The following is a 12,202-nucleotide window of genomic DNA, read 5'->3' as shown; positions in this document are numbered from 1 at the left end:
GTATTGTTATTTAGGAGTTTAAATTGAATTATCTGAGTAATTCTCTGATTCCCATGTTTACATATTCAAGTCTTCCTCAACATCTTCTTTGTATCTTTTCCCTGTCCTAAACATACCTCCCTTCTGCTCTCTCTACATGTCTATCTCAAGGGTGTATAGCAGGGTGCAGAGTTTATCCATGATTTTTTGGGCTGACATGTGGTCATACTCCTTTAACACCAGATGGATTATATACATGTAGAAGCTATTAGAATTCAAGCACAGGTATATCTTTCACACAGGTGTTGGATAATGCAGCAGCCCTAATGGGCATTAACGCACCCATAGCATTAATGAGCGTTTTGGTTGGTTTGCACAGCCCTTCATGTAGTGTCAGCAACTGGATTACCAGGTGAAAATGTATGAAAAAAAGAAAACTAATGCACCCACCACATATAAGGACTGGTAAGCTGCAATATATTACATTTCTATTTGTGGGTTTAATTCTGCTTTAAGTGCTTAGGCTGTGATCATCAGTCTACTGCAGGCAAAAGGAAGCATTTGCTCAGTCACTTCTCCCCTAGTAATCATACTGCAGCATTTGTAGCTCTGTAGAAAGTCTGCTGAAGCAGGGGCTGATCTGTGTCAGACATTTGGAATCACAGTCAAAAACTGCACAGACACAAGGGATTACATTAACCACTTGCCAAAGGGCGGCATGTACCTGTACATCATTGTGCCTCCGTGGACTTAAGAGGGAGCAGCACAGCGCCCCCCTTCCTTACTACTGTGTCTACCGGACACAGCAGATTGCAGCTCACAGTACACTTTGAGTGGCCCAGGGATCATGTGATCGCTATGCAATGAATGACTCTCATTCATAACAGTGCTACTTGCTATAATAGTGAGCTATAATTGGCGCACAGCTATCACATGGTACCTGGGCCAATCACAGCACCCCCTCTACCACGGGATTAGCTGTAGCCAATTGCAGATCACTAATAATCACAGCTGTCATGAATGAAACTCATTTATGATAGTTCAAATCATTGCTAGTACAATGATCTTCATTGTAACAGCAATCAAGGTGTAGGAAAACAAAATCTCTGATCACTCCCCCCAGAGTAGTACAGTTGTTCTATGGTGACACTGAACTACTCTGATGAAAGTATGTAAAAAAAAAAATTGTGACAAAAAAATGTATTCAATTTCTTTATTATCCAAAAACATTGTGACAAAAAATTACAACTTTAATGCCTCGTACTACTTACCTCAGACTGTCTACTTTCCAAAAAGGAGTCATTTGGGGGGCATTTTCACTGTCCTGGCAAATTAGGGCCTCAAGAAATGTGAAAGGCTGTCAGTACATCAGATCAATTAATTTTAAAATATGTACAGTATATATACCATAGTTTGTAGAAGCTGTAACTTTCACACAAATCAATTAAAGTACCGGTATACATTTATTGGGATTTTCTTTTTTACCAAAGACATTTGGCAGAATACATTTTGGCCTAAAAGTATGAAGAAATATGAAGAAATTAGCTTTTTTGATTTTTTTTTTGTTGGATATGTTTTATAATTGAAAATATTGGGGTGGGGTGGGGGGTTAGAAATGTTCAGTCTTTTTTTTGTTTATATAATAAAAAATAAAAAAAACCTAGTGGTGATCAAATACCACAAAAAAAACGCACTTTTTGTGAAAAAAATGCTATAAATTTAATTTTGCATGCACTTTTGCATGATCGTGCAATTGCCAGTTAAAGTAGCCCCATGCTGAATAACAAAAAATGCCTTGGTCATGCAGCAGGGAGTAAAATCTTCTGGAGCTTAAGTGGTTAAAGTGTCATCTTTGAGCAAGCAGCTTATTTCAGGAATTTGATGATGGATAATGGCTCAACAAAGATGGCTAAGGGAAGATAAAGGGAGTACTGTGTAATAATTATCTTCACACGTCTTTTAGCATGCATGCACAAAACATATCAAATAATATCTGATGCTAGCTCCACTACAGGGAGGTTCTGTCACTGTTACATTCAGCATCTGGATCATCAATCTGTTTGATAAAAGGTCTGACATTTGTAGAGCTCTCTTTAATAACGTCCCAATCCATGGTGTCGGTTGTAATTCTTTGTTCCTCCGTCTGGCAATAACTTTCTATCTAACCTTCTTCATTCCTCCTAAGGGAGCCAACTCCTCTGCCTGTCCACTGCGCCTCTGCACAGCATTCATTTATTTAATGACAGAGCTGATGGACAGAGAAGTATCAGAGTGACGAGAGATGTTGTAAAAATGCCTCTTCCTTCACGGATTATTCAAAAATGATGTCTATAATTCTGAGTTTGGACTGTGACAGGTCCTCTTTAATATTGCATGGTTCAATACAGATGAAATATATGAACAGACCAGATGACAGCTCAGTATACGACTATACCCTCCAGCTCTGTGTTTGCTCATGTTCTCATGGACTGCACTGTTTAAATGTTATATCAATGCCTTTAATCTTCGGGAGCCATTTGGTTTGACTGACAACTAGCAAACAAAAGATGAACATGCTTACTGACTCTATTGTGTTACACGGATATGCCTGCTTAAGTGTATGTTATGTTGTAAAGACAGGTAAATGTAGACATAGGTGGGTGTGTAATAGATACATACATTGGATTAAAGAAGTATTAAAACCAAAAGCAAACATTTATTACATTGCAGGTTACCAATTTTTTAGTTGTGATGGCTTTATTAGTTTTCTTTTTTAGGCTTTCTTTCAACTATTTAATCTGGTGATCCAGCCAGTACGTCTGTTGTTTTTCAAAAGAAAAAGCTCTCTTCCAGATGTATCAGTTTACAGGGATGACGCAAACCATTTACCACTGACAGGGTTACTTACAATGATCAGCTTTTATTTATGTAAAACCTTTATCCCAAAAGGAAAAAAAACTTGTCTGCTGTAAATGATTTTAAAGTAATAGCTACAGTTTGGCTTCAATTTGTTAGTGTATTTAAATCTGCTAGTACATCTACCACTCCCCAACCCCCAGATAGACAATGCTGCTGTCCAAATGTGCCCCTGTGCTCATTCATCCAGAGTGGAGGCATTCTGATACAGGAGGTATGTTACTGGCCAGATCACCAGGTGAAAACAGAGGCAAAAACGCCTAAATAAACCCCAAAGGCAGCCACCACACCTAATGATTGGTAAGCTGCAATATATTACATTTGTGGGTCTAACACTCTCCTCCCTCCTGACTGACAATGCTGTGGCCCAATGGTGTCCCCTGTGCTCCTCCATTTAGAGTGGGCGCAAAAGTGTGTTACTGGCCAGATCACCAGGTGAAAAGAGGGAAAGAAAAGAAAACTAATGCAGCCACCATATCTAATGAATGGTAAGCTGCACTATGTAACATTTTTGGTTTTGGGGTTAATACCACTTTAATTGTATTATGGCTAGGATACCCTGAAATATGAAATATGTCAGACAAAATGTTGGTCCTGGTGGATTAAGAAAAACTGAAAGCAGTTTATAGAAGTCTTAAAAATGTAGGTTTTCATGTCTGATCATTTGCAGAGTTTCAACAGTCATATATTTTCCTCGTTTAAAGTACTACAAGTAAATCCAGTGAAATAAAAGCTCATTGTAACATTTAAGAGAATGACCAAAGTAAAATGAAGTTATTTGCTTAATATAATCCATTAAAGCTGAACTCCAAGAAACATGAATATCCACCTATGGCGTACGGCTGCCCCCACACCGAGAGGCTATTTGCTCGTTTACGTCTAGGGCAGGGCTTTTCAACCTTTTTGCCTTGGAGAAACCCTTTTGAGATCTTGAGGAACCCCTGAAATAATTTTCTAATCTACAGCTCATGGAACATTGGTGTGTTTGGCAGAACCCTGGTTGAGAATACATGGCCTAGAGGCATAGAAATATAGATTGACTTCCCTGATCTTCCACATCTGTGCACTGTTATCCCAGTCCCCACAGCAACTTCTCTCTCATGCTCCAGCGCTCTAAATTCCTGATGTCATCAAGACTGATACAGGGTCCATAGTCATACACTGGACATGAGGATGTCAAGGGACAGTACACCACCAGAGCACGGGGAGCACCATCTGCTGAAGAGCCAAGGATCAGTTAAAGTGGTTGTACAGGCTGAAGGTTTTTTACTTTCATGCATTCTAGTCATGAAGGTAAAAAACCTTCAGTGTGCAGCTCCCTCCACAGCCCTCCTGATCCAGTGATGTGCATTGGCTGAGACACAGCAATTGGCTCTCGCTGATGTCAATCACAACCAGTGAGATTGTTGTGAGGGTCGGGGCTGAGCCACGCTGTCTGTGTCCCATAGACACACAGAGGAGGCTCAGGAGCAAGCACACATATGAGTGCCCCCAGAGCAAGCAGGGGGGAGAGGCCAGAAGCATCGATGGGGAACCTGAGAAGAGGAAGATTGGGGCTGCTGAGCGTAAGTTATGTTGTGTTTATTACTTTAAAGGAAAAATGTAACCTTTATAACCACTTTAAGTAAAAATGCTTTTTGCGGCACCCTAAACAAGCAGCCAAACCTTGTGGTGCAGCTCCACGGAAAGGGAGGAATTTTATGGTTCCTGAGTTGGGCCTTAAATTTAGTTGATGTAATCCAGGTTAAACAGCTACAGAAAAGTGTTAAAAATCCTTCTTCTGTTTAATTGAGTAATAATAAAAACAGGATGGCACCCCTTCCACCAGGAGATACACGCTGTAATCCCCAAGGATGGAGGGCCACCCCCCCCATTTTCTTCAATTTTCTTTATAAACATCCATTTACAGAATAATTTATGGGGTTCGTAAAAGATGAAGAAAATAATGTAAATCTAACTCTTCTTATTTCAGGATACAGCGGGACAGGAGAGATATCGCACTATTACGACAGCATATTACCGAGGAGCAATGGGGTTTATTTTAATGTATGACATCACCAATGAAGAATCATTCAACGCAGTACAGGACTGGTAGGTTTACTAAATCCATCTATAAATGTATTTTTGTTTTCTCTTTTCGCATCACGCCTGGAATATATTTCTCAAATGGCGCAACGGCTCAATTTATAAAGCTTTACACAAATACAAGGATCTGTATTCCAGTCATGTGACTGCAATGTTCAAATCTCATTGGACCCAGCTGAAAATAACTGTCATCTTTTTGAAAGTAAGGATCCTTATCCTGTTGTTTTACCTTAATGAAATGAGCCTAAGGAGCGTTTTCCTCTGACACTCTGAGGATTATTTATAAAGAAATTTTCTTTGGCTATCATTTCTAGTATTACTTATAAAATGTAGTACCCTCTTAGGTAGCTAGGTGGCGCTAGAGTCCTAATTTTTAGTTAAAAGGGCTGAGTATCAGCCTGGGTGTAACAGTCAAAGGGGTCAAATTTTGGTCAGAAGCTGAGAGGCTCTGCAGATCAGCTTTCTGGGATTTCCTCTGCACCAGAGCTTTGGAGAAAGATCTAGAAGCAGAGGGAGGGAGTGAGGAGTGGCTGGTTAGCACTGTCAAGGGATCCTGGCCAGTCCCCAACAGGAGGCTTGGCTTGGGGCCATAACAACCCTTAAAAGTGACTGAGCATGCTCAACACAAGGAGAGGAGGAAGGAGGAGAAGAAGGAGAAGTTCGGGTGGAAGATGGAGAAGTGAGGCTGGAGAGTAGTAGCCTGGGAGGGAGCCCGGACAGAGAGGGGCTCACCTCCAGGCAGGAAAGCTGGATAGGAGGAAAGCTCAGCTCTTCATTGGCCCCCAGAGGGAGGACCACCTGTGCAGTAGGGAAGGAGCACCCCAGCTAGAAGGCCTGGTAATAGCCACCATCTTATCCCATCCCCTCTCAGACAGAGGACCATGTGAGTAAACCTACACCCTCTGGGCCAAAAAGGGGAAGGAGCACTCTAGTGGGAAACTGGATTAGCTGCCTACCCAGGACTGTCTTACATTTACGATGACAGGCACTGGATCCCCTGTCCGGGGATTCTTTCAGGCAGCCAGATTAGGAGAATCTGGGGTCTGTGGTGGTACTACAGGAGATGCTGGCTAGCTCTCCTGAAATTTTGAGAGAGAAAAGAGAAATTTAGCTGTAAATACTTGTACATAGTTCCAGGACGTTGTCCTCAATTCCTATACCCTTGGGCAGCCCATACACCCCTCCTATATCCACGTTCAAATTCCCCTAATAAAAACCAAAAAAACCAAGCTCAAGGACTTGTTACTTTTTCCTGGATGCAAGTCTGTGTGGAAAATGTGTGTTTACTGGCTGTGCAGAGCTATAGGGGAACCCAAATCTTCAGCAACTCCCAAGGGGGTTGTGTTACAAAAGCATCATGCAGCCTAACAGGTGATTTGTAAAAGCAGTTAAAGCGGATCTTCGACCTAAAGGTCATGTCATGTTGCCCTGTTTCCTCCCCCCTCCCTCCCATATAACTGGACATTTTTTATTTGTGCAGTTCAACTTTGTAGTGTTATAGTGTCCACCAGCTTGGGAGCGCAATGTCTCAAAGCAAAAAATATGTCACCAGGAAACTCCATTAAAAAGGGTCAGTTTTATTGAACAATCACATCACAGCAGAAGATAGAGATGTTTTGGAACCACGCAGGACCTGCATGGGTCCGAAACGTTATCTTCTGCTGTGATGTGATTATTCAATAAGACATTAGACCCTTTTTATTGGAATTCTCTGGTATGCTGGTGACATTTCTTGCAAAGGCCAAGCAGAGCCCTTCATCACAGCTGCGGAGCTGTCAATATGACAGTGCTTGGGGGGGGGGGTGAGCCACCGGAGAGTGAAACTGAAGGTCTACTATAGCTTTGGAGGTTGTGTTGAATAGTAATTTATAATAAAATAGCATAAAACCACTGACAAAACAAGCCAGAACTAACAGTCCTGTGTAAGGGTAGGTTCACAACTAAGCGTTTTCTGCAGCATTTTGCAAAAATGCAGTACAGTACAGTCCATTCAACATTTGCTCATTTTCACCTGGTGCATTTTTTAGAAAGGGTCAGGAACTTTTTGAATGCAAAAAGTTGCATTTTTAGTTCTATAGACTTCAATGGAAACGCTGCAGAAAAGCATGTAGCGCATTTTTGATGCATTTTTGCCGCATTTTGCGTTTAAATCTGCCTAGCAACAAGAAAAATAAAGAAATAAAAAATATGCACAACGCATCACAATGCCCCAAAAACGCAGGTGCAAAACGCAACGCAAAATACAGTGCAGAAATGGCTCAAACGCAACCTGCATAGGTGTGAACCTAGCCTTTAGGAAGAGGGATAATAAGTAAAAAACTTCTACCACTGTTCCTAAGGCAAACTAATCACATTTTTTTCTTCTCTAATGCTAATTTCTCAGGCGGTAAATATTGTCTTGTACCAATGACTTCAAAAAGTACCTTGTGTAAAAATAGCTGTTTTATTTCCTCCCTTAAAAGCAGCAGCTCAGCAAATAATAAGAAAAAATGTTAACTTTTCTAGCCTGAACACACTCTTTTTCAAACCAAACGAGTACAAATAAAAGAGCAAGTGTGGACTCGAAAAGTCGGCGTTTCTTCAGATTTTATGCTATGCCGCTGCTTTTTTTGATGAGGAAATAAAACAGCTATTTTTCCACAAAGTGCTTTTTGAAGTCCTTGTCGCGGGACACCTTTTGCTGCAATGTGTCCCAGTTAACCCTGTGAATGCTGGTGGGTTGGTGACAATAGTACAAGGCACTTTATTGAGACCGCTATGTACTCTGCAATTCAGTAAGGGGAGATTTAGGGCTCGTTCACACTTGGCTGTTTTACCAACGCTTGCCAAACGCCCCTATAGCGTTTGGCAAGCGTTGGTCCGGCGTTTGCGTAGCGTTTTTTAACGCTCGGCAAACGCTCCACAAACGCCACATGCGCGGTTTAGTGGAGGTTGCTAGGCGTTTGCCGAGTGTTAATAACGCCCCACAAACACCTATAATGCAGTTTGAGTGGTGTTACCGCTCCGCAAACGCCCCGCAACCGCGTCGCAACCGCCGGCCGGGCGTTTGCGGAGTGGCACCATAGACGAGAATAGGAGGCTTCAACGCCTCCTGACTCAACCAGAGGCGTCTGTTTTGCCGCAACGCAACGCAAACGCTCCCGTTAGAACAGCACCATGTGCTGTAATGTGCAGAATTGGCAGAGGAGGCATTTGGGAAACGAAGAGGCGTTTGGGAAGCGGTAAAAATGCTTCCCAAACGCCTATCTGCCGCCTGCACACAACGCTAGTGTGAACGTAGCCTTACTAAAACTGGAGCACACAGAATCTGGTGCAGCTGTGCCTAGTTACCCATCAGCTTCCAGATTTAAGTCCTCATACACATGGGACGTTTTTATAGCGGCTGTTTTTGGCTTTTGGTGTTTTTTTCTACAGCCAATAAACTCCCCAGCATGTAATCCTATGTGTCCATGCACACATAGACTGTAATCAGCGTTTTTTGACTGGAAAAATTCCCTCGGAACTAGTGGGTTTATAGAGGTGTTTTTCAGCTGTAAAACTGCTCTAACTCTGAAAAATGAGGCAAAACGCAGCAAACCAGCATTTTTGGACTTTTTTTTAGCAAAAAAAAAAAAACGCTAAAAAACGCAACAAAATGCCGCTAAATGCTAATGCAAAAATGCTGACAAAACTCACATTTTTAACGTGACTTTACACAGCTAACGTTGCCAACGTTATTAAAACACCCCGTGTGCATGGAGCCTTATTGTCGAAGAAATTGAACAAGGTGAAGTTAGAAGCTGATGGGTTACTAGGATTCAGCGTGCTCCAGTTTTGGTAAATCCCCCCCATTGACTTTCTCGGGTTTATAAATATGTGAATCAGTGGTAATATCACAAACCGGTAGAAGAGAATTCCTTCTTTCTTCTGCTGAGTAAAACCAGCACACTTACTAAACCAAGTCCCACCTCCAAATTAAACCTAAAAAAAAACACTGAGAAGTAGGATTTTTATGACAGGAGTGACCCTATTGGTCTCTTCTGTCATAAACCCTTCTCCTTGCCTTTCAGTATTTATGTACACTGAAGCACTCATGCGTAACTCACTGTACATTTAAGATACTGATCTGTGATATGATCTTGTGACTCTCATGCTCATTCATGGGAGTGACATCTTTACAGTCCAGCCAACCAAGCAGCCATAGAATTGAGACCCAGAAGGAAGACCGGGAGAAAGTGGCAGCACCTATGACTGAGTGCTGACAGCGCAGCGCTGGAGGGGATTGCTTTTCAGGTAAGTGTGTCATAATGTAATAATATGCTCTGCATACTAGCACATTATACTGTAGCTAAAAGCTCCTAAGGCCCAATTTAAAAAAAATTGGAGGAGGTTTAATTCTGCTTTAACAGTGGCTATAACAGGGGTGGGCAAACTTTTTGACTTGAGGGCCACAATGGGTTCATATATTGGACCCGGGGGCCGGACCAAGAGTAGATGAATGATGTGTATGTGTCATCCATAGTAAGTATAGTAATATTCCCCCATAGTAAGCATAGTAATTAATCCCCCATATAGTAATTCATCCCCCATATAGTAATTCATCCCCCATAGTAATTCATCCCCCATAGTAATTCATCCCCCATATAGTAATTCATCCCCCATAGTAATTCATCCCCCCTATAGTAATTCACCCCCCATATAGTAATTCATCCCCCATATAGTAATTCATCCCCCCTATAGTAATTCATCCCCCATAGTAATTCATCCCCCATATAGTAATTCATCCCCCATAGTAATTCATCCCCCATATAGTAATTCATCCCCCATAGTAATTCATCCCCCATATAGTAATTCATCCCCCATATAGTAATTCATCCCCCATAGTAATTCATCCCCCATATAGTAATTCATCCCCCATAGTAATTCATCCCCCATAGTAATTCATCCCCCATATAGTAATTCATCCCCCATAGTAATTCATCCCCCATAGTAATTAATCCCCCATATAGTAATTCATCCCCCATAGTAATTCATCCCCCATAGTAATTCATCCCCCATATAGTAATTCATCCCCCATATAGTAATTCATCCCCCCTATAGTAATTCATCCCCCATAGTAATTCATCCCCCATATAATAATTCATCCCCCATAGTAATTCATCCCCCATATAGTAATTCATCCCCCATAGTAATTCATCCCCCATATAGTAATTCATCCCCCATATAGTAATTCATCCCCCATAGTAATTCATCCCCCATATAGTAATTCATCCCCCATAGTAATTCTTCCCCCATATAGTAATTCATTCCCCATATTAATTCATCCCCCCTATAGTAATTAATTCCCCATATTAAGTCCCCAAGTCCCCGCTGTGTCAATTCACTTACCTTTGCTCCGCGCGTTCCTCTCGCCGTCTTCCCGCGCCGTTCCGGTGTAGCATGAAAATCTGTCTCCTATGAGGATCTGTCCCCCTCGACGTATCTGCGCATGTGCCAGTTTCAGGCATTAGCAGCCGATCGGCGATCTCCAGCACATGCGCAGATACGTCGAGGGGGACAGATCCTCATAGGAGACAGATTTTCATGCTACATCGGTCTTCAGGGCGGACTGTGAGAGGAGCCTAGCGGGAGCCTAGCTCCGCGGGCCGGATTAAAAGGTCCGCCGGGCCGTATACGGCCCGCGGGCCGTAGTTTGCCCATTGCTGGGCTATAATCATAAATACATCAGTCAGCTCTACTGTTCTATACTAAGAGTATGCTCACTGTGTACACTAAGCATAACTGAGCTTTCACTGACAGCTCCCAGTCACTGTTAACAATTGGCAGTTGATGGCCATGGCTCCCAATCATGTGACTGTTTCAACAGCCAATCACAGTGGTCACGTGATTAGGAAATCCAGCTCCACCTCCTATCAGTCAGAACCCCATAAAGCGGTGGTAAACCGCAGCTTAGAAAAATGTTTTAAAAATTCCCTTCTTGGTAATGTCATAATGTGCTAATATGCATCACATGCTAGCACATTATGAAGGACTTACCTTAAAACGAAGTTCTCCAGCGGCGCGCTGTCCCCACTGAAGAGCCTTCCATCTTCACCTGGTCTTCGATCTTCACCTGGTCTTCCTTCCGGCTTCACGAGCTCCAGTGCAGGAGTCTCGGACCACAGCTCAGCGTTCCTTCAGACTGTATGAGCCAGCTGTCAAAAAGAGAGAATATCTCCTAATCGGTGCACATTTAAGAGATATTCATTTTATCTACATGTAAGCATTATTAAAGGGTTACCTGCAGGGTAAAATATACAAAAGTGGGTTTACTTCCACTTTAAATGACTGGAGAAAACCGTCACCAAGTGCTTATCTAAACAGGAGGAAAAAAGGAAAAAAAAATAATGCAGAAAAAGTAAATATCAGTGTCCATAGTCCTTTGTGGCCTTTGTGAACAGAACTTCTAAACAGTTAAAGTGGTTGTAAAGGCTCAAGGTTTTTTATCTTCATGCATTTTATGCATAAAGGTAAAAAAATCTTCTGTGTGCAGCATTCCCCCCAGAACCCCTAATACTCACCTAAGCCCCCTCTCTATCCAGCGATGTGCACTGGAGTCTCGGCTATCCTGGGATTTCTTCTTCTCATTGGCTGAGGTGGGAGCCATTGGCTCTCACTTCTGTGAAAAATAAAATCTTTAGAATCACTTTAAGGCAAACAATTTGTAACCAAAATGGTAGTGAAACTTTCTCTTTCCTGAGATAAGCTAGCTATTTGTACAATCCTAGATTCCTATGTATAATGGAGAGTGGTTTCCCATTCCTGGAGGTCATCACTGTAAACACTGCCCCCTGCATAAGCATTTTATGGAGCTTGCAGTGTCCTGTGGCATGCTCTCTGCATAGCGCTGCAAAAAAAATCCATGTGACAGGTTTTCCTCCTCTGGGCATTGTTTTTCAACACTCATTAGAATGAATGGGGCTTCTCTTGCCTAAAGCTGGTCATACACTACATTGGTGAGCAACCTTTTTTTTCAATTGAGCCAAATCTCGCCAAAACCACGATGGAAATTTATTTTGAGAGCCACATTTTTAAAACTGAAAATACATCCCCCATATAGTAATTCATCCCCCATATAGTAATTCATCCCCCATAGTAATTCATCCCCCATATAGTAATTCATCCCCCATAGTAATTCATCCCCCATATAGTAATTCATCCCCCATATAGTAATTCATCCCCCATAGTAATTCATCCCCCATATAGTAATTCATCCCCCATAGTA

At 42.0% G+C, this 12,202-nt stretch overlaps 1 protein-coding gene across 2 annotated transcripts in view; it reads left to right on the top strand.

The window, feature by feature from the left end:
- Positions 1-12,202, top strand: part of RAB3C (RAB3C, member RAS oncogene family) — a 270,620-nt gene that overhangs the window by 196,553 nt on the left and 61,865 nt on the right. For both annotated transcript variants that reach the window (XM_089688061.1, XM_089688060.1), the window contains exon 3: positions 4,847-4,965. In XM_089688061.1, coding sequence (XP_089544187.1) covers positions 4,847-4,965 — 119 coding nt within the window. The remainder of the gene's footprint in view (positions 1-4,846; positions 4,966-12,202) is intronic.

This window comes from Staurois parvus, unplaced genomic scaffold (genome assembly GCF_062004578.1).
Source record: "Staurois parvus isolate SC_StPar_1 unplaced genomic scaffold, SC_StPar_1.0 ptg000445l, whole genome shotgun sequence".
Classification (NCBI taxonomy): domain Eukaryota; kingdom Metazoa; phylum Chordata; class Amphibia; order Anura; family Ranidae; genus Staurois; species Staurois parvus.
The sequence above is the reverse complement of the archived record's forward strand: the minus strand, read 5'-3'. Positions and strand labels throughout refer to the sequence as shown.